This window comes from Hoplias malabaricus, chromosome X2, assembly GCF_029633855.1.
Source record: "Hoplias malabaricus isolate fHopMal1 chromosome X2, fHopMal1.hap1, whole genome shotgun sequence".
In the NCBI taxonomy this organism is placed as follows: Eukaryota; Metazoa; Chordata; class Actinopteri; order Characiformes; family Erythrinidae; genus Hoplias; species Hoplias malabaricus.
Window position 1 is genome coordinate 51,386,325 of NC_089819.1, and position 22,513 is coordinate 51,408,837.

The window sequence follows — 22,513 nt, forward strand, 5'->3', positions numbered from 1 at the left end:
ACTTAATATTTTATTTAAACTTAAAATAAAATCTTCACTTCACCCTACCCTCTAATTTAAAAAAAAATCCAGATAAAAAAAAACAAAAATTGTTCTAGTATTTGAGTCGATTCCCAAAGTTCACCTAACTCTGATAAAACCGACTCTTTCGTGAATGACACCCGACTGGCTTACGCTTACACTAGCATTACAGACACAAACACAGAGATGTGAGGCTGAGGCTGAGACAGAATTTGTCAAATCACCACCGTAACTTTATTTTAACCTTTCCTAAAATAAACCTCTGTGTTTAACCTGCTGTACGAAAATAACCTCTGTACTCAGGTAGGTGACTTCATTTTAAAAGTCCGTCCTTTAAAAAAATCCGTCCTATTGGTTAGATTGGGTCACTGAGACAGATTTAACCTGCTGCTGCGAATAAACTCTTTAAATCAGCACAACGGGTTATTAATTATTAACTAACGAAGAAATGTTGTTATTTCACTCATTTTTTAAAATGGCCTTGAAGTGAAAGTGAAATTGTGAAGGTATTTAAGTTAGTTATTTTCCAGAATTTAACATATTTCAATATAAAATGTTAGACCAAACGTATAGGGTTTGATTAGGCCTTTAAAATAAAAGTATATATTTTTTTACCATCAGCATGTTGGCAGTGGGCCATTAACTCCTATGGATGTATGTATATATATATTAAACAATACCTTTTTAAATTGTGGTATAAGTCTGTAATTAAGCAGGACAAGCATTATCAACATGTACTTCACGTTTAGTTTCACTCTTCTAAACTAAATGGTATAATGAGTCTCTCTACCACATAAGTATATTACATTAAATAAAATTATTTTTGTTTGTGTCCTGTGAATTAAGACATGAGTTCAGACGCAGTTATCCTGTTGGAGACCCTAAACTTTGCTGCAGAGAAACATCGAAACCAACGTCGGAAAGATCCACAGGCTACTCCCTACATCAACCATCCTATAGGTGACATACTTGTTTACTCATGGTGATGAATTTCCTTTTGTTCTGAATGTCGTCAGAGTAAAAATATTCTAACCGATCACATCACTTAGCTTTGTGTGTCAGATTTTACACCCAATAAAATTTATCCAGATTTGATTGTGAATGTAATGGTCATTTTTATATGTCTCTGTTGAAAGACCTCTGTATATTCATTTAATTTCGTCAACAGAACCCACAAACTAAGTGTATGTCAGGTCAGTTCGAGGTCAGTGCTTTATCAGAACAAACATTCTATTCCTCATCTTGTATTTGTCAAACTAAGATGTCTCTAAGAAAACTAAGCTTGCAGAAACACTGAGTAAATATCTAATGGTATTGACATATAAACTACTGATATAAACTCTCTGTGAAAACACCTCATTTGTCCACATTCACATACTCTGTGCAATTGTATATTGACCACCTTAAGGTTAAATAAACTACCTTCTGATTGCAAATGCTGTATTAGATTTCAATTCTTAACACTTGTACTTATTTTCTCCACCACAGTGAAAAAAAACATAAATACTAGAGAGACTCCAGTAGCTTTAAAGCCTAAATCTATTTGTATCACTAAATTGTATGAAAAATAATTAGCACTGTATATTTGCATATGATGAAATCACCTTTATTCACTTCTCACAGGGGTGGCACGGATCTTGAGTCATGAAGGAGGAATCACAGACATTGAAGTTCTACAAGTGAGTCTTAAACATTATAAGTTATATATATATATATATATATATATATATATATAATAAATTAAATATAACAAGTCCCAGACTAAAAGTGCTAATAATTATGAACTGAACTAGATGTTGAAAGAATGTCTATATGTTGTCCTCTGTTGTTCAGGCAGCATTACTTCACGACACCGTGGAAGACACGGACACAACTATTGAAGAGTTGGAGGCTCTGTTTGGAAGCACAGTATCAAGGATTGTCCAGGAAGTGACAGACGATAAAACACTCTCAAAACAAGAAAGGAAACGATTGCAAGTGGAGCATGCGCCTCACTGCAGTCAGCAGGCCAAACTGGTCAAACTAGCTGATAAACTCTACAATTTACGAGACCTTAATCGCTGTACACCCACGGGTAGATCATATTCTCCCACTGTTCAGAAATGTGTCATTACAGCTCATGCTTTGAATTTATATTACATTTTATTTAATGATTGATTGTCTTTTGTGGACTTACAGGTTGGACAGAGGAACGTGTTCAGGAATATTTCACATGGTCTTCCCAGGTAGTAAGAGGGCTTCAAGGAACTAATTCTGCACTTGAACAAAAACTACAGCTGCTCTTCAATGAGAGAGGAATTAAAATATAAAACTAATAAATAACAAAAGCAAGCTTGTAAGTCCTGGAATGATTTGCCAGTGTCATTTAAGTATAAACAATATTTATGGATCAGATCATGCACTTTCATTGATGAATAAAAATGAGAAATGATTGTAAATGTGCATGTGTGTGTGTCTGTGATTGAGTCAGAATGAACTATGATTTAATTACCATTGTGTAACCTCTGGGCAGGAATTGTCGTATCCATTCATTCATCCATCCATCCATCCATCCATCCATTAATTATCTGTAACCCTTATCCAGTTCAGGGTCACAGTGGGTCCAGAGCCTACCTGGAATCATTGGGCGCAAGGCAGGAATACACCCTGGAGGGGGCGCCAGTCCTTCACAGTCCATTCACTCACACCTATGGAAACTTTTGAGTCGCCAATCGACCTACCAACGTGTGTTTTTGGACTGTGGGAGGAAACCCACTCGGACACGGGGAGAACACACCAACACCTCACAGACAGTCACCCGGAGGAAACCCACGCAGACACAGGGAGAACACACCACACTCCTCACAGACAGTCACCCGGAGGAAACCCACGCAGACACAGGGAGAACACACCACACTCCTCACAGACAGTCACCCGGAGGAAACCCACGCAGACACAGGGAGAACACACCCCACTCCTCACAGACAGTCACCCGGAGTGGGAACCGTGCTGCCCTTATTCATTCATGAATGCATGAAAAGGCATTGTTCCAAATATGTATTATTACAAGAATATCTTAAATTAATAGTTCATTGATATTTATATCCTGTGTCCAGTTGAGTTTGTATAAGGGAAACAGCTTAAAATTAGATGTCAAATACTTAGATCTGAGTTTTTTAAACACTTCTGCGTTACTACTAGTCTGAATATATTAAGATGTTCAGCATCACTGTTGTATCTGATTCATTTATACCAGTGCAACACAACACTAAGAAACACATCAGTGTCACTGCAGTGCTGAGAAAGACCAACCACCCAAGTCATACCTGTTGTATGATGGTCCTGGTTCCACTGAGGAACACAATGAATCATATGCAGAGCAACATACAGTCTATAGTTTGTAGAACTGCAAACTGAATCTACATGACCACTGGAGCTGTTAAAATTTACAAAAAAATGTGTGTGTTTTGTTGGTTTTAATGTATTGCCTGATCGGTGTATTGTCTGGACTGTAAATATATGGTAGGAACGTTAAAGCTGAGGTGTTGTTTCCGGAGGGACACCGATCCTGGCTTGAGGACGGTAAACAAGGAACGTAGCGCAGATTAAACCTTTTTTATTTATTGGTTCTGGTTTATTAACGGCTCAAAAATGTCTGGACAAAACGCTTTAAACGCGAAGCAGCCTCCAATCCAGTCCACAGCCGGAGCTGTGCCGATCAGAAATGAGAAAGGTAACGGACACATTGAAGCAACGCATATCAGCTTTGGTTCTTCTTCGAATATTCCGGTCCACCTTAAATAGCTTTGAGAGGGAATGGAACCGCTGTACCATTTAAGGTGGAATGGACAGTTCCGGCATGAAGTCAGTTTTAGCCTCGTGCTAAAGCAGCAGAAATATGGCAGTTTGTGTTACGTGGAATTAAATAAACTAAATTATCAGTATTTAAAAAGCCCTGATAACCCATTACATGTCTTTAATTGGAGATTTGCATTTAATAAGGTTCATACCGAAGTGTAATTTCAGAGATATCGTTTGTGAAAATGTTAATTCCACACAAACGCACTGATATGTTTTGTTGTTGTTGTTCTACAGAAAAACTGACCATTAAACCCACACGTCCTTAATTAAAAGTTGGTGATAGTAAATTGTTGGTAAATCAGGGAACATGGCGATAAGTGTCCACTGGAGACTCTTTCTTCACATTGTTCATGTCCATAACATTTTTATTGCAATTTATGGTAATATTGCAGGAATCGGGCAGTGTATTCATAAATATTTGATGGTTTTTACATTTTCTTTTGAAGCAAATTCTCTTCTAAATTTTAGCTTACAATTGAACTTTCTGATTCTACACAGTCAAACTTAACATTTTAGCCTGTTTAAATATTATTGTTACGTAGTTTATTATATGATGTTGTTATGTGTGACAAAAACTCTCTGATTAGTTGACAGAGAGATTTTTCACTGACTGTGAATAAGTTTTACTTGACAAGGTTGTTTAATAAAATATATGTCAGTGTTAAATGTTAACTGATAATCAGAAGTTTACACGTATTTTCTGGATATTAAAAACATTTTATCTTTTTTCCCGTTTATCCTCACAGGTGAAATTTCTATGGAAAAGGTGAAGGTGAAGCGATATGTGTCAGGAAAGCGTCCAGATTATGCCCCGATGGAGTCCTCCGATGAGGAAGAAGAGGATTTCCAGTTTGTTAAGAAAGGCAAGGATGCCGAACCAGAAATGGAAATGGAAGAGGAGGAAGTATCGGATCCTCGTCTTCGACGTCTTCTGAACCGTGCATCAGAAGACGTTGAAGAAAGGTATGTTTATTTGTGCTCTCTCTGTGGTTGTCTTATATTCATTTGCAACTGTGTTATGCTAAATGCCTGTTTTTTGTTCCTTTCTAAGGCTTGCACGACACAGACAAATTGCTGAACCAGAGCTGATTGCTGAGAGCAGTGAGGATTCAGATGAGGGAACCTGGCACCCTGAGCGTGAGGAGAGCAGTGAAGATGAGGAAGAAGAGGAGGAAGTGGATGATGAGGTGAGGTTCTCAATAAATTAATGTTAAGTCAGTTTTCAGTAACCTCATTTCTTTGCTTTTTTGGGTTCAAAATGCACTTCAAATGTATTCTGGATTCAGCTCTTTCAGGGCCAGTTGTGTGTGCACAGCATTTTCAGTTGATCCAGATGGGAATATCTGTGGATGTGCATTAATTCTCCATGTTCAATGCCAGACATTGGTTAGAGATTTTCAAATCCCCAATCACAGTGCACCAGAGAAGTGTAACCGCATGATGGTACTGGAGCTCCATCAGTAACTTTGGGATGAGTCTGCTTGACCCAGTCCTATTACTACAGGAAAGGGTGGAAATACATTTCACTCTTGAACATATTTTGTGTGTGTGTGATATACACAAATACATGCATGGTGTTTACAAATACAGATGCTAAACTATCTTTAGGATACAATTAAAAACTTTATTGATCCACAAAGGGCCATTAGTGAAGTCTGTGTGTCATCTTTACAGGAAATTGAGCGACGCCGTGCAATGATGCGCCAGCGAGCTCATGAAAGGAAGAACGAGGAGATGGAGATCATGGAAGTGGAGGAAGAAGGGAAATCTGGAGAAGAATCAGAGTCTGAGTCAGAATATGAGGAATACACAGACAGTGAAGATGAAACAGAACCACGGTTAAAACCGGTCTTTATCCGCAAGTGAGTAGCCATTTTGTTGTCATATCTCTAGGCAGAGTGGTTTAGGGTTAAACCCTGTTTAATACCCCTCCCTTAGGAGTTTTAATAGTGGATTATTTCTCTGACATGCCTGTTTCACTCTCAGGAAAGACAGGGTTACTGTGGCTGAGCGTGAAGCAGAAGAGCAAAAACAGAAAGAACTGGAGGCAGAGGCCAAGAAACAAGCAGAGGAGAGACGGCGATATACATTGAAGATTGTAGAGGAAGAGGCTAAGAAGGAGTTTGAAGAGAACAGACGCACTCTGGCTGCCCTGGAGGCCCTGGACACAGACGGGGAAAACGAGGAAGAAGAGTACGAGGCCTGGAAAGTCAGAGAGCTGAAACGAATCAAGAGGGACAGGGAGGAGCGTGAAGCGTAAGTGCTTTTCCTTTATGTTCTTCATGACTATGGTCAGAATTGACTTGCTCCAGGATACAGGTCACCACACTTTACAAAGCAATGTTTTTGGTTACAGATCTTTAACTTGAATCAAGAAGAGTTGATCCCACTTGTCTAGAGTGACATTCATGACCGCTGATTTAGACAAGGCTATGTCTTTCATTGTTTCTGTTAATGCAAACCTCCCTGGCTTCTTAACCCAAATATCCCTTGTGTTCTTTAGAATTGAGAAAGAGAAAACTGAGATTGAGAGATTCCACAATCTCACAGAAGAAGAGCGAAGAGCTGAACTCCGCAACAACGGAAAACTCATTACCAACAAAGCACCCAAGGGCAAATACAAGTTCTTGCAGAAATACTACCACAGAGGAGCCTTCTTCATGGTGACTGAAGCTAAAAGAGACTTTAATAACAGTTTTTATTTCCTCGTCTTGTTCATTGCTAATAACTTTTTGATCATTTCGATTTTAGGACGGTGAACAGGACGTGTACAAGAGAGACTTCAGTGCTCCAACCCTTGAGGACCACTTCAACAAAACTATTCTACCCAAAGTTATGCAGGTTGGTTTGGGTTTGTTATTCTACTCTGTATCTGTTTCACTGTCACGTCCTAAACTGGCTCAGAGTAAGCCACAACCTCAGAAGAATGTGTCAGCAGTTTTATTTGGCACCTCTTTGAAGATGTTATAGGACCAAACGTTTTAGACTGTTGTCACTGAAGGTGACAAAACAAAGCTCTTTGGGTTACTTTTTTTAGTTTAGAAAAGGTTGTAAAACTGTTGGTCATTTACAGCTGGTGGACAATATCTAGTAGCTTTAAATTTATAAAAGTAAGAGTATGTTCTGTAAATATAACCAGGCATTTCTTTTGAATCAGTTTCCTAAGCATGCTAGTGGTTGAGTTTGGTAGCTTAGTTTAGGAATGTCATTATTGTCTTGATTTTTAACAGTGCAACAATTAATGTTTTCAAATGAATATCCTTATTATTTCAGGTCAAGAACTTTGGCCGTTCTGGACGTACCAAGTACACTCATTTGGTGGACCAGGACACCACCTCGTTTGACTCTGCTTGGGCGCAGGAAAGCGCACAGAACAGCAAGTTCTTCAAACAGAAGGCAGGTGGTGTCAGAGATGTATTTGATCGTCCGACAGTGCAGAAGAGGAAGACATGAGCTCAGAAACTGCTATATGGACTGTTTATACACTTTTTTCCCCTCCCAAAACCATGCGTTTATCTTTTTTTTTGTCATCTTCTGAAGCTGAAATGCTCAGTTACAGTGTGGCAATGAATCTTGGTTTATTGCATTTTTAGTTTTGTACATGTGATGTAATTCTTTACAGAAATATGTATACTTTTACTCAGAAATTTGTAAAAATCCAACTCCATTGTTATTGTTAATAAATTACTGACAAGTAGAAATGAAGTCCAAGATGTCCCTTGGTGTCTTGTCTTGTCTCACACTGAATGCTTACAAAACAGGCTTCAAAATAACTATAGGTTGTCATTACAAAAAACTGTGGGGAGATGGCGGCGTTGCATCAGTGAACAGGCAGGAGATTTTATTACAGATGATAAAGTACAGTAATGGAATGAGTTCACTGCAGAAAGAGGCAGTCCGATGTGTCCATGCTACGGGTCATAGCTGAGCCATGAGAGTTCAGTTGGTTAGTGCGATCAATGCCTCCACCACATTGCCCATGTGTTCTCTTAAGCTGCGCTCTGCCACACCTCTGGGAATCTCCATCTCTCCCATCTGTCAAACAAAAACATCACTTAGTTTTCAACAGAGCCTTCAGGACAGAGTTTGCTTTGAATACAAAAAACTACACTATACTTACAATAAGTTCTACATCCTCCTTCTTGATTGTGACTTTGGCCAGTTCTTTTTCTCTGAAGAACAATTACACATGTTTAATACACTAAGGTATGAGAAATCATGAATAAATATAAAAACAAGTAAAGATGGTAAAACAAAATCCATCTCACCTTTCCTGCTTTGCCTTCTGCTCTCTGGATCTTCTGTCGCCAATCACGGACATAGCCTTCAAAACACATGGAGAAAATAAGCTTTAAAGTTTTTTCCCTAATTATACTTTTGCCCAGTTTGTCTTCCTGTTTGTTGTTGCCAATCCCACCCTGTTAACTAGGACCTCTCCAATCACACACAATGCCATTAACCTGGGTTATTCCACCAATACAGTTGACCTCAACTAACACTAAAGTAATACCTCTGGACAGAACCCACTATAAGAGCATGCGAACTGATTAGCTGCGTTTTAACACCTGCAACAAGTGTTTACAAAATGTTTGTAATATGACAATTTCTACAATTTGTTTAAGTATACAAACAATGACATCAGTATATTGATTAATATTATTTTTTTCATAGTTGACTCTGGCCATTTTAGGTGATCATAACTCATTTTAAAGCCAGGTGCCCTTAATCTCAGTATTGCAGTGTTACTTATGAACAGTGGGACATATAAGTAGCAGGTGCTGAAATTGGCAGCTCCCAACAGGGAGAATGCTGCTGTTGTGTTTGGTCCTTGTGGTATTTTGTCCACTGACAGATTCAGACAGCCAGGGTTTCTTACATCACAGCCACAAAATCCCCTCACATTGCAGAACAGCTTGAAGCTATGTCTAAGTCAATTTTCCAGCACGGATGGATGAGTTATTTTATGGAAAATAAGAACAGGAATAGTTTTCAATGGTTTACTTGGGGGGCGTTAATTGCATCTTATCATCATACAATAAAATGTTGTCTAAATACGAAAGTTAATTGATCACAATACTCCTCAGCTTCATATGCGCACATGGCCATGTCTACAGTTAGCTTCAACTAACTCTCGGTTCCACCTTAAATAGAGTGGCAGTTACACTCATATCTCCCTGCTTTTATCGTCACCACCATTAACAATTATTGTTAGTATGTTTATTAAATAGTTTTGGTCGTAGTGTTATAATGGAACAGATATTCCGTGTTAAACACTTAAGGTGGAACGGTAGTTTCAGTGTCACGCTAACAAGGCTCCACAGAGACCGCCGCTGCCTCACCGTCTCCAGGTCGGAGCTGGATATTTCCTTCTCCTCCGCATAGTCGGTGACTCTCTCTAAGTCCGCGGCACCGCTGTCGTGTTTGCGCGGTTTTTCTGTGGGTTTCCCGGTGCAGTTTTCATCGGCCTCCAGGTCCAGATCCACATCTCCCTCCGCCGCCATTTTCACCATCAGCTACACCCGGAACGAAAAGGAAAGGGACACAAACAACCCGAGAGGATATCACAGCAACACCGTCCAGCCATAACATTAGGACCACCACTTGTTTCTACGTCCATTCACCATACAAGCGCACTTTGCACTCCTACAGCCTATTTCACCGTGTTCCTAAATTCATGTTGGATCATTCTCTGTGCTTCAGTGACTCTAACGGGATGATAAAAACTCTCAGTGTTACTGCTGGACTGAGAATTGTCCAGCAACCTTTAAATATCAGTGTCCCATGGGCAGCATGCAGTGACCACACAAACTGCAGCAACAGATGAACTATTGTCTCTGAATTTACATCTACAAGGTAGTCAACAGATATGAGTCTAATAAGAGTGGAGAGTGATTACTGTTGAAAAACTTCAGCAGTACTGCTGTGTCTGATCCACATGTACCAGTACAACACAGACTTACAACAGGTCAAGTAATTAACACACCAAATATTGGAACTAAGGAAAACCTTTGGGTATTTTTAATATGTTTTCTACATTGTCGGTTTGATGCCAGCTACTATTTTTGAAAGAGTTTGAACGGGCATATTTACAGGTTTGTTTCATCTATGACAAACCATAAACCACCAATAAGATTTTTTGATCCTCTTATCACGTAATAAGGTGAATTTGTACCACAGCCTAATCTGAGTGTCTCCAATCACTGTGCCGAATGTGTTTTCTATTCCTCAATTCTTACAGCTGCTCACTTGGTGGAGGGCTGAGCTGTGGCTCCTTATCGTTAAAAGGTACAAGTGCTGAAACTCACCATTCTTTATAGGCCTGTTTAGACAGGAGAGAATAATTCTGTAGTGTTTGATTTTTCTGTTATTTTGACCAAGGCATGTCACTGATATTTCATTAAAAACTATCTGAATAGTTACTCCTATTGAAGATAATATTCAAAGTTTCAGTGTTACAATACTATATTTAAACAACACTTAAGAACAGAAAAATACAAACAAGTGACATCTGACCAGCACAATATCCAGAGCATGCATCACTGAGAAAATCTCATGCCTTATTTTAGTTTGTGTGTGTGTTTTGTGCTTTCATTTCCATCCATTATCTGTAAGCGCTTATTTAGTTCAGGGTCACGGTGGGTCCAGAGCCTACCTGGAATCATTGGGCGCAAGGCAGGAATACACCCTGGAGGGGGCGCCAGTCCTTCACAAGGCAACACACACTCACACATTCACTCACACCCTTCACACCCACGGTCACTTTTGAGTCACCAATCAACCTACCAACGTGTGTAATCAACCTACCAACGTGTGTTTTCGGACTGTGGGAGGAAACCGGAGCACCCGGAGGAAACCCACGCGGACACAGGAAGAACACACCACACTCCTCACAGACAGTCACCCGGAGGAAACCCACGCGGACACAGGGAGAACACACCAACTCCTCACAGACAGTCACCCGGAGCGGGAATCGAACCCACAACTTCCAGACCCCTGGAGCTGTGTGACTGCAACACCTACATGCAGCGCCACCGTTAAAATAAAATGTTACAATCGACTTCCATTGAAAGTGAAGAAGGTCTTTTTCCTTCTCCTGTAAAGTTACTATTTTGCAGATACATATTTTTTTGGACAGCGACATTATGAAAGTATGCAGAGAAATAGGTGGACTACAGTCTAATTGTAGAACTCCATTGCTTCTCTATGGTCTGTGTAGCTGATAAAATGGACAATGAATGTAGATACAAGTTAGGTATCCTAATCTAGTGATCGTTTAGTGTATATTGTATGTCATTTTAGATTTTATATCTATGCTCTTCTGTGCTGTATAGCTCCTGTGTCTTTGATAAAGCTGTATCTGAGCTACTTGATTCTAGATTTGGGTGAGAGCTGGGGGAATACTTCTTGTGTTCGCCACCAGAGGTCAATATTTCTGTTTCCTTTTCTGTGTGGTTTTTCAAAATCATATCAGACTCAGTGCTGCTGCTCACTCTGTTAGACACACCTACCTGGTTAGTCCACCTTGTAAATGTAAAGTCAGAGAGAGTATGCACAGTTTATGTTGGCATTTAAACAAAATATATATTTTTAACATTAATTCTAAATTGTCAGCACATACGTAGACTCCCACTCAGGTCTTAACCACCATTTTAGATATTTTGTCTTTTAAAGAAAAGCAGACGCTCAGACAAATCATTTGCAGCAGTTTATTTAAGGTCATAGCCAGAGCTTTCAGTTTATTTCCACTTGGTCTGAAAACTCTCAGGTTAAAGACATGTTTATAGACATTACTTTTAGCATTCAAACCCAAAAAATAAAAATGTTGTGTTAATGAAACAGGAGATCGGCCATAACCTGCATGAATTGGTAATAGATTGGATTGGTATTTAGAGCAATTTGAAGCAACAGTTAAAGGAAGAAAAATAAAGAATCTCAGTCCAAACTTAGCTGCTTGTTATAATGACTTATGTTTTAATAAATGTGTTCATAGCCACACTTTAACTGATAAAGCAGTATTTTCAGCCAAAGCCCTTCATTTTTTAGCCTTGTGTTGGTACCCAGAGGCATTGGTTCATCTGAGATGCACAGTCGTAACATTGGTTTACCGTTACTCCACGTGAAGAGTATGAAGTGCATCTAAAGACAGGAATGTAATGAATGATGTCATTCAGAGCCCTCTCTAAAGCTTTAAGCCGTTTCCTATCACGGTTATAAACTGAGTAGAACATAAAGGCCTTCCAGTTTTGATTAATGTGATCAAGCAGATGTAGACTGAGAATATTTTCAATTTTAGCGGCACAGTTGTCCAAACAGGGTGAGTAAGTGGTAAAAAACAGCACACAGATGTTATTTTCCCGGGTCCTTTCACAAACCATACAAATATTATTAATAAGAACCCAGTGTTCAGCATGGATGTCATCATTTGGTCGCGCTGCAATGATATTAGCCCTTGTTATGACAGTACGTTGATTGTTCCGCACAAAGTGTTGGTTAATGTCATGAAGCTGTGGTGTAAGCACCTCCTGAAATGTGTTGAGATTGGTGCATGCTCCTGTGTTGATGGTGATAAGGAATGAATATTCACCATTTAAGCCAATCCTGTGCACATAAACCAATAGATGGAGGCTGTGTAAGTCACATTACAATTACAACAGATGAGGTCACACCTGCCTGCAAAGGAACATAACGTAGTAAATTAAAATTCATTAATTCATTCATTATCTGTAAGTGCTTATCCAGTTCAGGGTCGTCGTGGTTCCACAGCCTACCTGGAATCATTGGGCACAAGGCAGGAATACACCCTGGAGGAGGCACCAGTCCTTCACAGGGCAACACAGACACACACATTCACTCACACACTAACACCCACAGACACTTTTGAGTCGCCAATCCACCTACCAACGTGTGTTTTTGGACTGTGGGAGGAAACCGGAGCACCCGGAGGAAACCCACACAGACACAGGGAGAACACACCACACTTCTCATAGACAGTCACCTGCAGGAAACCCACGCAGACACAGGGAGAACACACCACACTCCTCACATACAGTCACCCGGAGGAAACCCACGCAGACACAGGGAGAACACACCACACTCCTCACAGACAGTCACCCGGAGGAAACCCACGCAGACACAGGGAGAACACACCACACTCCTCACAGACAGTAACCCGGAGGAAACCCACGCAGACACAGGGAGAACACACCACACTCCTCACAGACAGTCACCCGGAGGAAACCCACGCAGACACAGGGAGAACACACCACACTCCTCACAGACAGTCACCCGGAACGGGAATCGAACCCACAACCTCCAGGTCCCTGGAGCTGCGTGACTGCGACACCTACCTGCTGCTCCACCGTGCCGCCCTAAATTAAAATTAAAAACAGCTATTTTTTTATTTATTAGATTCTCTTAAACACAGTGGGTGCACCAGGCCTGTTGTAGGGCCCGTAAAGTCCCACATTCACCCTAAATTTTCTGTAGACCCCCTTCAAAAAAAACCAAAAACATTATTTAATTAATGAGGTTGTGGGTTCGATTCCCGCTCCAGGTGACTGTCTGTGAGGAGTGTGATGTGTTCTCCCTGTGTCTGCGTGAGTTTCCTCCGGGTGCTCCTGTGCTCCAGTCTAAAAACACACGTTGGTAGGTGGATTGACTCAAAAAGTGTCCGTAGGTGTGAGTGTGTGAGTGAATGTGTTTGTGTGTGTGTTGCCCTGTGAAGGAATGGCGCCCCCTCCAGGGTGTATTCGCGCCTTGTGCCCAATGATTCCAGGTAGACTCTGGACCCAACTGGATAAGCGCTTACAGAAAATGAAGGAATGTTAAAAATTTTAAAGTCCAGTTCAGCTAAAAAAACAGAGAAGTGGCAAATTTAACATTATTCACCTGCACATAACAACTGACAGAAACGTACTTACAGTGCAAAAACACATGTTGGTAGGTATCTGTACCAAAGTGTCCAAAGCTGAGTGAAGAAGTGACTGAGTGAGTGTGTGGAGTTGTCCATAGGTGTGAGTGGATGAGTGGGTGAAGGTGTGATGCCCAGAGGTGGACTGGTGCCCCATCCAGTTTGTGTTCCTGCCCATTGATTCCAGGTAGGCTCTGGACCCACTGCAACCCAGGATAAACAGTTACAGACAATACATGAATAAACACAGGGGTTTCCCTGGTAGGTTTAATAAATAATTGAAAACTATCACCTACAATGATAAGAAAGTATCAGAATAACTCAAAATATAAAGATAATCTGAAAGCTGCACAAAAGCTACTTTTGATTTTTAAAACAGTGTGAGAGAAGGAGAGGTTTACCATGGTGCCAAAGTACTGGTCTGTGCTGATGTGAAGTGGTTCTTCAGTTGAAAGAAGTGGTGAAACTGTCAGACTGTCACGCTTTTTAAAGAGCACCAATATCAGACCAGCCCCCAGTGTTTTCATCTGACTACTTTCAATGGGCACAAGCAGTGATCAACAGGAGCAGGACTGTTGGACTTTTTCTGACCTCTGGAACCATCCAATAGAGAGTCCCTGCCCTGATCTCCAGCAGTAGTTAGTTCGATTAGTCCTATAGACAATCCAAAATTTCTCGCTACCTCCTTGATTAAGTGGGTCATTCTGTCACAAGGTGGGTGTAACAGTGGTCAAGGAGCAAGAAACGGGAACGGAGGTAATTGCAGGAGACTTTTAATGAACACAACAAGGGAACTAGACAAAGGGGCTAAACACAGAGGCTAAACACTGAACAAGAACAGATCAAAAGGGGCAAGACACTAAACCCTAAGTTGAACACTAAACAAGGAGGTTAAACAAGACAGCTAAACAGAGCAGAATACTGAAACTAAACAAGAACTAAACAGAGCAGGCTAAACACTTAACAGAGAGGCTAAATTATAAAGAAGAAAGCTCATCACAAAGAACCAAAACATAGCAGGAATCTTCAGCAAGGACATAAACCACAAACATACATTCAACTACAATGAACCACACACACACACACATACATACATACATACAATGAACCACATACATGCATACATACAAATACAATGAACCACAAACAGGAAACACTGACATGGATTTTAATAAGACAACACAAACAAAAATCACCTGGGACAGATAACAAGGGGGCAGGAACACAAAGGATGCACAAGAGGGAGGAGACAAGGAAGACAGGACCAAAACAAAGAGCCATGTGCTTATAAACATATGACAAACAAAGGAAACGATGATACACAGACAGCAGGAAAACACCAGACAGGGCTATACATGACAACTTTTTTACTGAATACTGATACTGCATTTGGGGTTTTCATTAGTTGTCTTTTAATCATCAAATTAAAACAAATAAACACTTGAAATACGTCTGTGTGTAATGAATGAGAATAATATACAAGTGTCACTTTCTGAATGGAATTACTGAAATAAATCAACTTTTTCATGATATTCTATTTTTATGACCAGCACCTGTATTCGGGGGTCTCATTTTATGAATCGTAGTTTAATGTCAATTTAATTGTGACATGAAGTCTAATTGTGCATTATGTATTCCGCATATTTTTAAAAAAATCCTTATAATATTGAAATTCCATGGTTTGACTCGATCAAAAAGACAGGGGCTGTCTTGATTAAGACTTTTAAATAACAATGGTGAATGTGTCAGACTGCAGATGCCCCGGCTTCATACTATTTTTTAAATGAATGCCTTAGTTTCAGTTTGCTTGTATACTTTTTTTTTTTTTTTAGAATTGTTTACTTTTTTATTTACAAAAAAAAAAAAAAAACTGGCAACATGTAAACAAAAATATATAACTGCAAAGGGTAATAAGGTAACAAAGTATCTTTTAAAATATATTTTTGATATAATTTTTCTGTTGTGCATTCACAGTATGTACTTTCTGCTCTTGATTCTAAGCAGATACATTTTTGCTTTTGTAGAACCTTTGACACAAAATTCACTCCATACCCACAGGGACCTATTGGTGCTTCCTGATCAGTGGAGGTAAAACTAAAATCATCTAATTACCACCTGGCTACATTTATGCTCTCCTGCTCTATAGCTTCTAAGGTTGTGTGTGAGGGTCAATGGGTGTATTTCTTGATATTTCTTGTGTTCCCCAACAGAGGTCAGAATTTTCCTTTTCTCTGTGATTTTACTGTGTTACAACAACTTATAGTTATAAATGACAGTGTGGAATCAAACGCGTGTTTGAACGGTACATGGACTCCTAATTCGGTCTTCTATGAAGTTAAAATTTTCTGTCTTTTAAAGAAAAGCAGAGACTCAGCCAAACCATTTGTTGTTCAATTTATTTAAGGTCACAACCAACAAAGCTTCATAATCATTTACACTTGGTCTGAAAATCCTCAGTTTAAGACATGTTTACAGACATTTTTTCTTCCATTATTCGATTCATTTATAGAGATTTGAAACAACATGGAAATATGTTTTTTTTTAATATGTTTTGATGAAGAACAATGAAGAGTCTCGGTTTAAGCTCAGTTGCTTGTTATGTAATGAATTTTCATTTTAATAAATCTGATTACAGCAACACACCAATCCTGTTTGATTGATAAAGCTGTAGCTCCCGTCTAAGCCCTTCACTTTTCTAACCTTGTGTTGGAACCCATAGGCAGTTGTTCATCTGAGTTGCACAGTTGTAACAAAACTGTTTCATTTTTCCATTTATTCGGTATGAAGTGCATCTAAAGACTGGAATGAACCGAATGATGTTAGTAAGAGCTGTCTGTAATTCAGGAAGTCTTCCCTCATCATTTTGATAAACTGTGTAAAACACAAAGGCCTTCAAGTTTGCATTGATATTTCCAAACAGCCGTGAACTGAAAACATTTAAAATGATATTTGTGCAGCTCTCCAGACAGGGTGAGTAGACGGTAAAAAACAGCACACAGGTGTTTGGGTTCCGGGTTCTTTCATAAACCTGAGCAATTTTACGATTAAGAAGCCATTCTTCAGCATGAATATTATTATTTGGCCTTGCTGCAATGATATTAGCGGTTTCTATTACAGTACGCATTTTTTTTATGACAAAGTGCTTGTTAATGACATCCAGCTGTGGTGTGAGCTCCCTTTGAAATGTGTTACTGTTGTTGCATGCTTCTCTGCTTGTGGTAATGAGGAATGCATATTGTCCACTTAAACCGATCCTATGCACATAAACAGAGGTAGACTGTGTAAGTAACAAACAACATTTACAACAGGTTAGGTCACACATGTCTGCAAAGACACCTAACACAGTAAAGAAATAACAAGAAATTACATCAGGAGCAGTCTGTTACAATTCTGTTACAGGTGCAGACCCCTTTGCAGAATGCAAAACCCCATCGAATTCTAAGTTGCTCTGGAAGAAAATTAACCCCTGGCCATATTTAATAGACCACTTTGTCTTCAAGTGCAAGAAAGACAACATCTTTATTATGCAGAATAAGCTGTGTTTGCCAACAGAGAAATAGCAGCTTATAAAAACTCAATATCAAACCTGTGCATGTAGAGCATGTTAAAAAATACTTGTACCATTGCATTTGTAGTTAAAAATAAGTATTTCCTACAGCGCTCAGCAGTCTTCCAGTTCATAGAAGCAGACTGGAAGAAGACTATAAACAGGAAAGTTGAATGCTGTGCACTATGGGTAACACACTGACTAGACAGATGTACCTCTTACAAACCCACTTCAAAACAACAGAAATATACCTTCAATAGGAATATGATGTTGAATATAACATAGACCTAACTGCAGCTATTTTAAAAGTGATGTTCATATCTTCAGTGCGGAGCCCAGGAGGGGATGTGGGTAAAAAAAATGAATTAGAGTGAACAGTTTACAATTTGTTCACATGTTTTAATTAATTCGAGTGAATTAGTAATTTACATTTATGCATTTGGCAGACGCTTTTATCCAAAGCGACTTACAAAAGAGGATCTAACATTCAAACTACAGCACAATTTATACAAAATACCTTACATCGAGTGCAATATTCCAGGAAGTTATAAGTGTAATGAAAGGGCGGCACGGTGGTGCAGCAGGTAGGTGTCGCAGTCACACAGCTCCAGGGACCTGGAGGTTGTGGGTTTGATTCCCGCTCTGGGTGACTGTCTGTGAGGAGTGTGGTGTGTTCTCCCCATGTCCGCGTGGGTTTCCTCCGGGTGCTCCGGTTTCCTCCCACAGTCCAAAATCACACGTTGGTAGGTGGATTTGTGTGTGTGTGTGTGTGTGTGTGTGGCCCTGTGAAGGACTGGCGCCCCCTCCAGGGTGTATTCCCGCCTTGCACCCAATGATTCCAGGTAGCTTCTGGACCCACCGCGACCCTGAACTAGATAAGGGTTACAGATAATGAATGAATGAATTAGTAATTCATGCGTATGATTTAGCCATTTCGAGTGAAAGGATACCTTCACAGGAATTATGTAAAATATTTATGGCTCCTAAGTTATAAACAGGACAATTGTGTGAAATGTAGGGCTCTAGAATTCTATCCAGTGCAAATAATTATTCTATTTTGATGTCATTGTGTTTAAATGACAGCTATGGGCTTCTAGTGCTCAGCCAAAAAGATGATGTACGCCGTTTATTTCAACACTTCCGTACACTCACTTAATAATCCATACGTACACAGTGTGATGCACACTGAACTGATATCTTTTGTCTTTATGGACTAAATAAGGTCAGTTTACTTCATGTGCAGTGACTGCAGTCGTTAGTACCACGGCTCGAACGTTATAAGAGTTTTGGCAAAAGGCGGCTGGCTTCTACGGAGCCCCCAGTGAATCAATTCGTTATTTGTGCTCACAAATGACTAATTTGTTCACTTGAATCAACTAAAACGTGTGCACGAATTACTAATTTGTTCACTCAAATTAACTAAAACGTGCAGGAATTGCAGTTCGTTTACTCGAATTTATAAAAATCTGTGAACGAATTGTAAGTCGTTCTCTCTAATTCGATTTTTTTTTACCCATGTCCCCTCCAGGGCTCTGTACTCAGGCATCTCCATGAGCAATTTATTTATTTTTTATTTTTTGTAAACTTGTTCCTTTAATTAAAACCAACTAGTTTGAAAATTAATATACCCTTGTCCTTTTTTGCACTACACAGGAGAGACGATTTTTACTGCTTAGAATAAATTTCAAATGCACTAATTTTACTTTTAATTGAGTACATTTTTAGATCAGTAATTTAACTTGTACTTGAGTAAAATTTCATCAAAGTAACAGTACTTTTACTTGAGTAGAATATTTAGTACTCTTTCCACCTCTGTTAATACCTACCACTGCATGTAACAGATTATAGATCTAGTGGTTTTATACCTGTGATTTACAGACTTCTACTTCTCCACTATTAGCTAAAATGGACTTGTTTGTAAATATTTAACATACAAATTTATATACACACAACAACTGCCTGAAGCATGCTTACCTCTGCTTTGCAAATAGAATGTTATTTGCCAGAATATCTGGATTAATGGCATCAGATCTAACAGCAAGCACAAAGATGAAGAGCAGACCTTTTACTCCAGTACACACCTGAAATAAAGAACAAAAACACAGATTCCATCATTGCTTCTTGAAACTAAGGATTCCCTGATACAGTTATGGGCTTAAAAATGGAACACCATCACATAAACACACGAGAAGGCATTACAAACAAAAAAGATGAAAAACTGAAAACTGCACAACAGCTGCTTATATTCTGTGAAACAAATCAGTCAGAACAGTGTGAGAGGTTTACCATGATGCAGTAGTAGTGGGTTGTGTTGATGTGGAGTAGTTCTTCAGATGAAGAAAGTGTTGAACTTGTCAGATGATGACAGGCCTTTTAAAGAGCACCAATATCAGACCAGCCCCCAGTCTTTTCAACTATATAACTGCCTTAAATGGTCACAAGCAGTGATCAAACTGTAGTCTATTATAATAAGTCTATTATAATAAGTCTGTAGTCTTATATGGCAATGAAGTGCTTATGTGTGTGTGTGTATGTGTGTGTGTGTCTTTTCCTGTGTGTGGGTGTCTTTTCCTCTTAGAGTCAGAGCAGAGTAGAGGGCTAGTGCATGTTTTTTAAATGCTCTCAATTTACCCAAAGACCATTTTCAGTCTAATTTCTTTGTTAGTTGATTATTTCCATGACACTCACAAAAGTGCTTAGACAGAATGTGTATCCTAGCTAGTACAAATAGGTTAGGGTCTAAAATCCCTCTGAGCTCAGACGCTTGTTAGAACAAGGGCCAGTGCTGATACCTAGAAAGAACAAAACGTAGTAAGTGCAACACACAATACAATCTAGTCCGTGCTGAAACCTAGAAGGAAAAACTAGTCCGTGCTCATAGCTAGGTTAAAAGGCAAAAAGTACTCCCATCTATTTCTGTACTGTTTAAATTCACAATCTTCCCTTTTCCCTTCACAGAGACAGTAAGCGTTTTCCTGCCTCAAGCCTCCAAAGCAATCCTTCAACTTAACCCTAATCAGCTTAACAAAAAGGAAACCTTTCCAGCCTGAAAGACAACACCTACTGTCCAGTCTGAGGAGGTGTCAGTCTCGCTGCTGTGCTGGCGAACGTGGGAGCTCTGCCTGGCACCTAAGGAATGTTTCAGGAGCTCGATACACACTGTTACCCCATCATCATCTTCACCAACCTCTTCATCCTGCTGTATGACTGAGCTGTGAACTCGGAACCTGCAGCTCTCCTCCGAGTGGGACAGGACAGTGGGAGTGATGTGCTGCCGCTGCTGCTGGGCCCAAGTAAGTAATCAGCGCATTCAGGTAGAATTAAGTACATTCCCATTATTTACACTGGGAATTATAATGAACGAAATGATTAGTTGTTGCTCTCTTAATCTCTTACTATGGGTTCAGTAAACTCCACATTTTTTAAGTTTAAAAAAATGTAATATACAACACTTTTTTACTGTGATTTGTGTGTAGCTGTGTTCCTGGGTTATTCCACTGTGTTAGTAATACTAGTAATGCATGTGGGAAATAGAACTGGGGCACTTATCACGGGGGCCCAAGGCATCAGAGTTCCTTTATATTTATAATAGACCCCATACAGTACTGTGACAAAATGTGAGACCACAGCTACGTTAACACAAGTCAAGAAGTACTGACTAACCATTGTGGTTATGATGAGATGTCACTCAGAGTAGTTACTGTGGATAAACCAACCCTTTATCACAACAGTGTAGTACAGTTTGATCACTGCTTGTGCCCATTGAAAGTAGTCAGATGAAAACACTGGGGGCTGGTCTGATATTGGTGCTCTTTAAAAAGGGTGACAGTTTGACAGTTTCACCACTTCCTTCAACTGAAGAACCACTTCACATCAGCACAGACCAGTACTTTGGCACCATGGTAAACCTCTCCTTCTCTCACACTGTTTTAAAAAAATAAAAGTAGCTTTTGTGCAGCTTTCGGATTATCTTTATATCTTGTGTTATCTTGATGCCTTCTTATCAGTGTAGGTGATAGTTTTCAATTATTTATTAAACCTACCATGTGTTTATTCATGTATTGTCTGTAACTGTTTATCCTGGGTTGCAGTGGGTCCAGAGCCTACCTGGAATCAATGGGCAGGAACACGACCTTGATGGGGCGCCAGTCCACCTCTGGGCATCACACCTTCACCCACTCATCCACTCACACCTATGGACAAGTCCACACACTCACTCAGTCACTTCTTCACTCAGCTTTGGACACTTTTGTACAGACACCTACCAACATGTGTTTTTGCACTGTGGGAGGAACCAAACACCAGAACCAAACACTACACAGACAGTGACCCGAGACCCTCAGACCCATAAACCCTTGAACCTGGAGCTGTGTGATTGTGACTCTACCTGTTATGCCACCATGACACTGATCTGTGCTAACTTACTCTGTATTTCAGGTGTCTGCTGGAATGAAAAGTCTGCTCCTCATTTTCCTGTTTGTTGTCAAAGCTGATGCCAATGATCCAAACCTTCTAGCACAGATGCGTCTTTTTGCAATGAACAGGTAAGTACGTTTCTGTCAGTTGTTATGTGCAGGTGAATAATGTTAAATGTTTAAAAAAGTCTGTTGTCACATGTATAAGACAATGATATCTATAATCTGTGTTACATGCACAGGTGGGTATTAAAGCCCCAGGGAAACTAAATCTGACTTTTCATTTGAATTAATTTAATCTGATACCTTAGGGGCCAAAGTGTAAAATTGTACATATTGTATCTGTTGAATATGTTCACAAAGCCTAATAAATGTTTGCTCAGTGTAAAATGGGTGGTCCTGACCAATCAGAATCAGAATTAGAATCACTTTATTGGCCACTGTGCTTGCACACAGAGGAATATGTTCTTCGCATTTAACCCAATCTGTGAAACATACATTTACACACACACTAGTGAACACTAGAGGACAGTGAACACACATGTCCAGAGCGGTGGGCAGCCCTAGCCACGGCGCCCGGGGAGCAGTCGGGGGTTTTTGTTGGTCAGGGAGGTCTGATGAGACCATTTTGGCAATATTTAAGGAGTGTTTTATTGTATTCCACTTTTGTCTGATGCCCCCACTGTGTTCAAGAGAATCTAATAAATAAATAAATAGCTGTTTTTAATTTGAATTTACTACGTTAAGTTCCTTTGCAGGCAGGTGTGACCTCATCTGTTC

General features: G+C 39.7%; 3 protein-coding genes and 1 long non-coding RNA gene across 4 annotated transcripts; 2 read left to right on the plus strand and 2 right to left on the minus strand.

Annotated features, from left to right (window-relative positions):
• The first annotated feature begins 125 nt into the window (after positions 1–125).
• Positions 126–2,423, plus strand: LOC136677238 (guanosine-3',5'-bis(diphosphate) 3'-pyrophosphohydrolase MESH1-like). The gene is made up of 5 exons (XM_066654711.1): positions 126–324; positions 868–981; positions 1,645–1,700; positions 1,855–2,095; positions 2,200–2,423. Exons 2-5 carry the CDS (start codon positions 870–872, stop codon positions 2,328–2,330), a joined length of 540 nt encoding a protein of 179 aa, XP_066510808.1. The 5' UTR covers positions 126–324; positions 868–869; the 3' UTR covers positions 2,331–2,423.
• Positions 2,424–3,562: 1,139 nt separating this feature from the next.
• LOC136676691 (microfibrillar-associated protein 1-like) lies at positions 3,563–7,463 on the plus strand. Its single transcript, XM_066653871.1, has 8 exons — positions 3,563–3,733; positions 4,608–4,824; positions 4,913–5,048; positions 5,536–5,723; positions 5,848–6,117; positions 6,365–6,524; positions 6,613–6,702; positions 7,135–7,463. Exons 1-8 carry the CDS (start codon positions 3,652–3,654, stop codon positions 7,312–7,314), a joined length of 1,323 nt encoding a protein of 440 aa, XP_066509968.1. The 5' UTR covers positions 3,563–3,651; the 3' UTR covers positions 7,315–7,463.
• A 38-nt stretch (positions 7,464–7,501) lies between these two features.
• On the minus strand, positions 7,502–9,440 carry LOC136676692 (huntingtin-interacting protein K-like). The gene is made up of 4 exons (XM_066653872.1): positions 9,201–9,440; positions 8,130–8,185; positions 7,982–8,033; positions 7,502–7,896 (listed from the first exon to the last, which is right to left on the minus strand). Exons 1-4 carry the CDS (start codon positions 9,369–9,371, stop codon positions 7,801–7,803), a joined length of 375 nt encoding a protein of 124 aa, XP_066509969.1. The 5' UTR covers positions 9,372–9,440; the 3' UTR covers positions 7,502–7,800.
• A 6,823-nt stretch (positions 9,441–16,263) lies between these two features.
• LOC136676230 (uncharacterized) lies at positions 16,264–19,652 on the minus strand. Its single transcript, XR_010796264.1, has 3 exons — positions 19,605–19,652; positions 19,293–19,399; positions 16,264–17,025 (listed from the first exon to the last, which is right to left on the minus strand). It is a non-coding gene; the product is annotated as an uncharacterized lncRNA (long non-coding RNA).
• Between the last annotated feature and the right edge of the window lie 2,861 nt (positions 19,653–22,513).

Excerpts from the sequence above, each read along its gene's own strand:
- LOC136676692 (XM_066653872.1), bottom strand. The coding sequence starts at position 9,371 with ATGGTGAAAATGGCGGCGGAGGGAGATGTGGATCTGGACCTGGAGGCC. Across the intron at positions 8,034-8,129 it reads CAGAAGGCAAAGCAGGAAAG|AGAAAAAGAACTGGCCAAAG; the intron begins GTGAGATGGATT and ends ATTGTTCTTCAG. Across the intron at positions 7,897-7,981 it reads AGGAGGATGTAGAACTTATT|ATGGGAGAGATGGAGATTCC; the intron begins GTAAGTATAGTG and ends TTTGTTTGACAG.
- LOC136676691 (XM_066653871.1), top strand. The coding sequence starts at position 3,652 with ATGTCTGGACAAAACGCTTTAAACGCGAAGCAGCCTCCAATCCAGTCC. Across the intron at positions 5,724-5,847 it reads AAACCGGTCTTTATCCGCAA|GAAAGACAGGGTTACTGTGG; the intron begins GTGAGTAGCCAT and ends TTTCACTCTCAG. Across the intron at positions 6,525-6,612 it reads ACAGAGGAGCCTTCTTCATG|GACGGTGAACAGGACGTGTA; the intron begins GTGACTGAAGCT and ends TTTCGATTTTAG.
- LOC136677238 (XM_066654711.1), top strand. The coding sequence starts at position 870 with ATGAGTTCAGACGCAGTTATCCTGTTGGAGACCCTAAACTTTGCTGCA. Across the intron at positions 1,701-1,854 it reads CAGACATTGAAGTTCTACAA|GCAGCATTACTTCACGACAC; the intron begins GTGAGTCTTAAA and ends TCTGTTGTTCAG. Across the intron at positions 2,096-2,199 it reads TAATCGCTGTACACCCACGG|GTTGGACAGAGGAACGTGTT; the intron begins GTAGATCATATT and ends GTGGACTTACAG.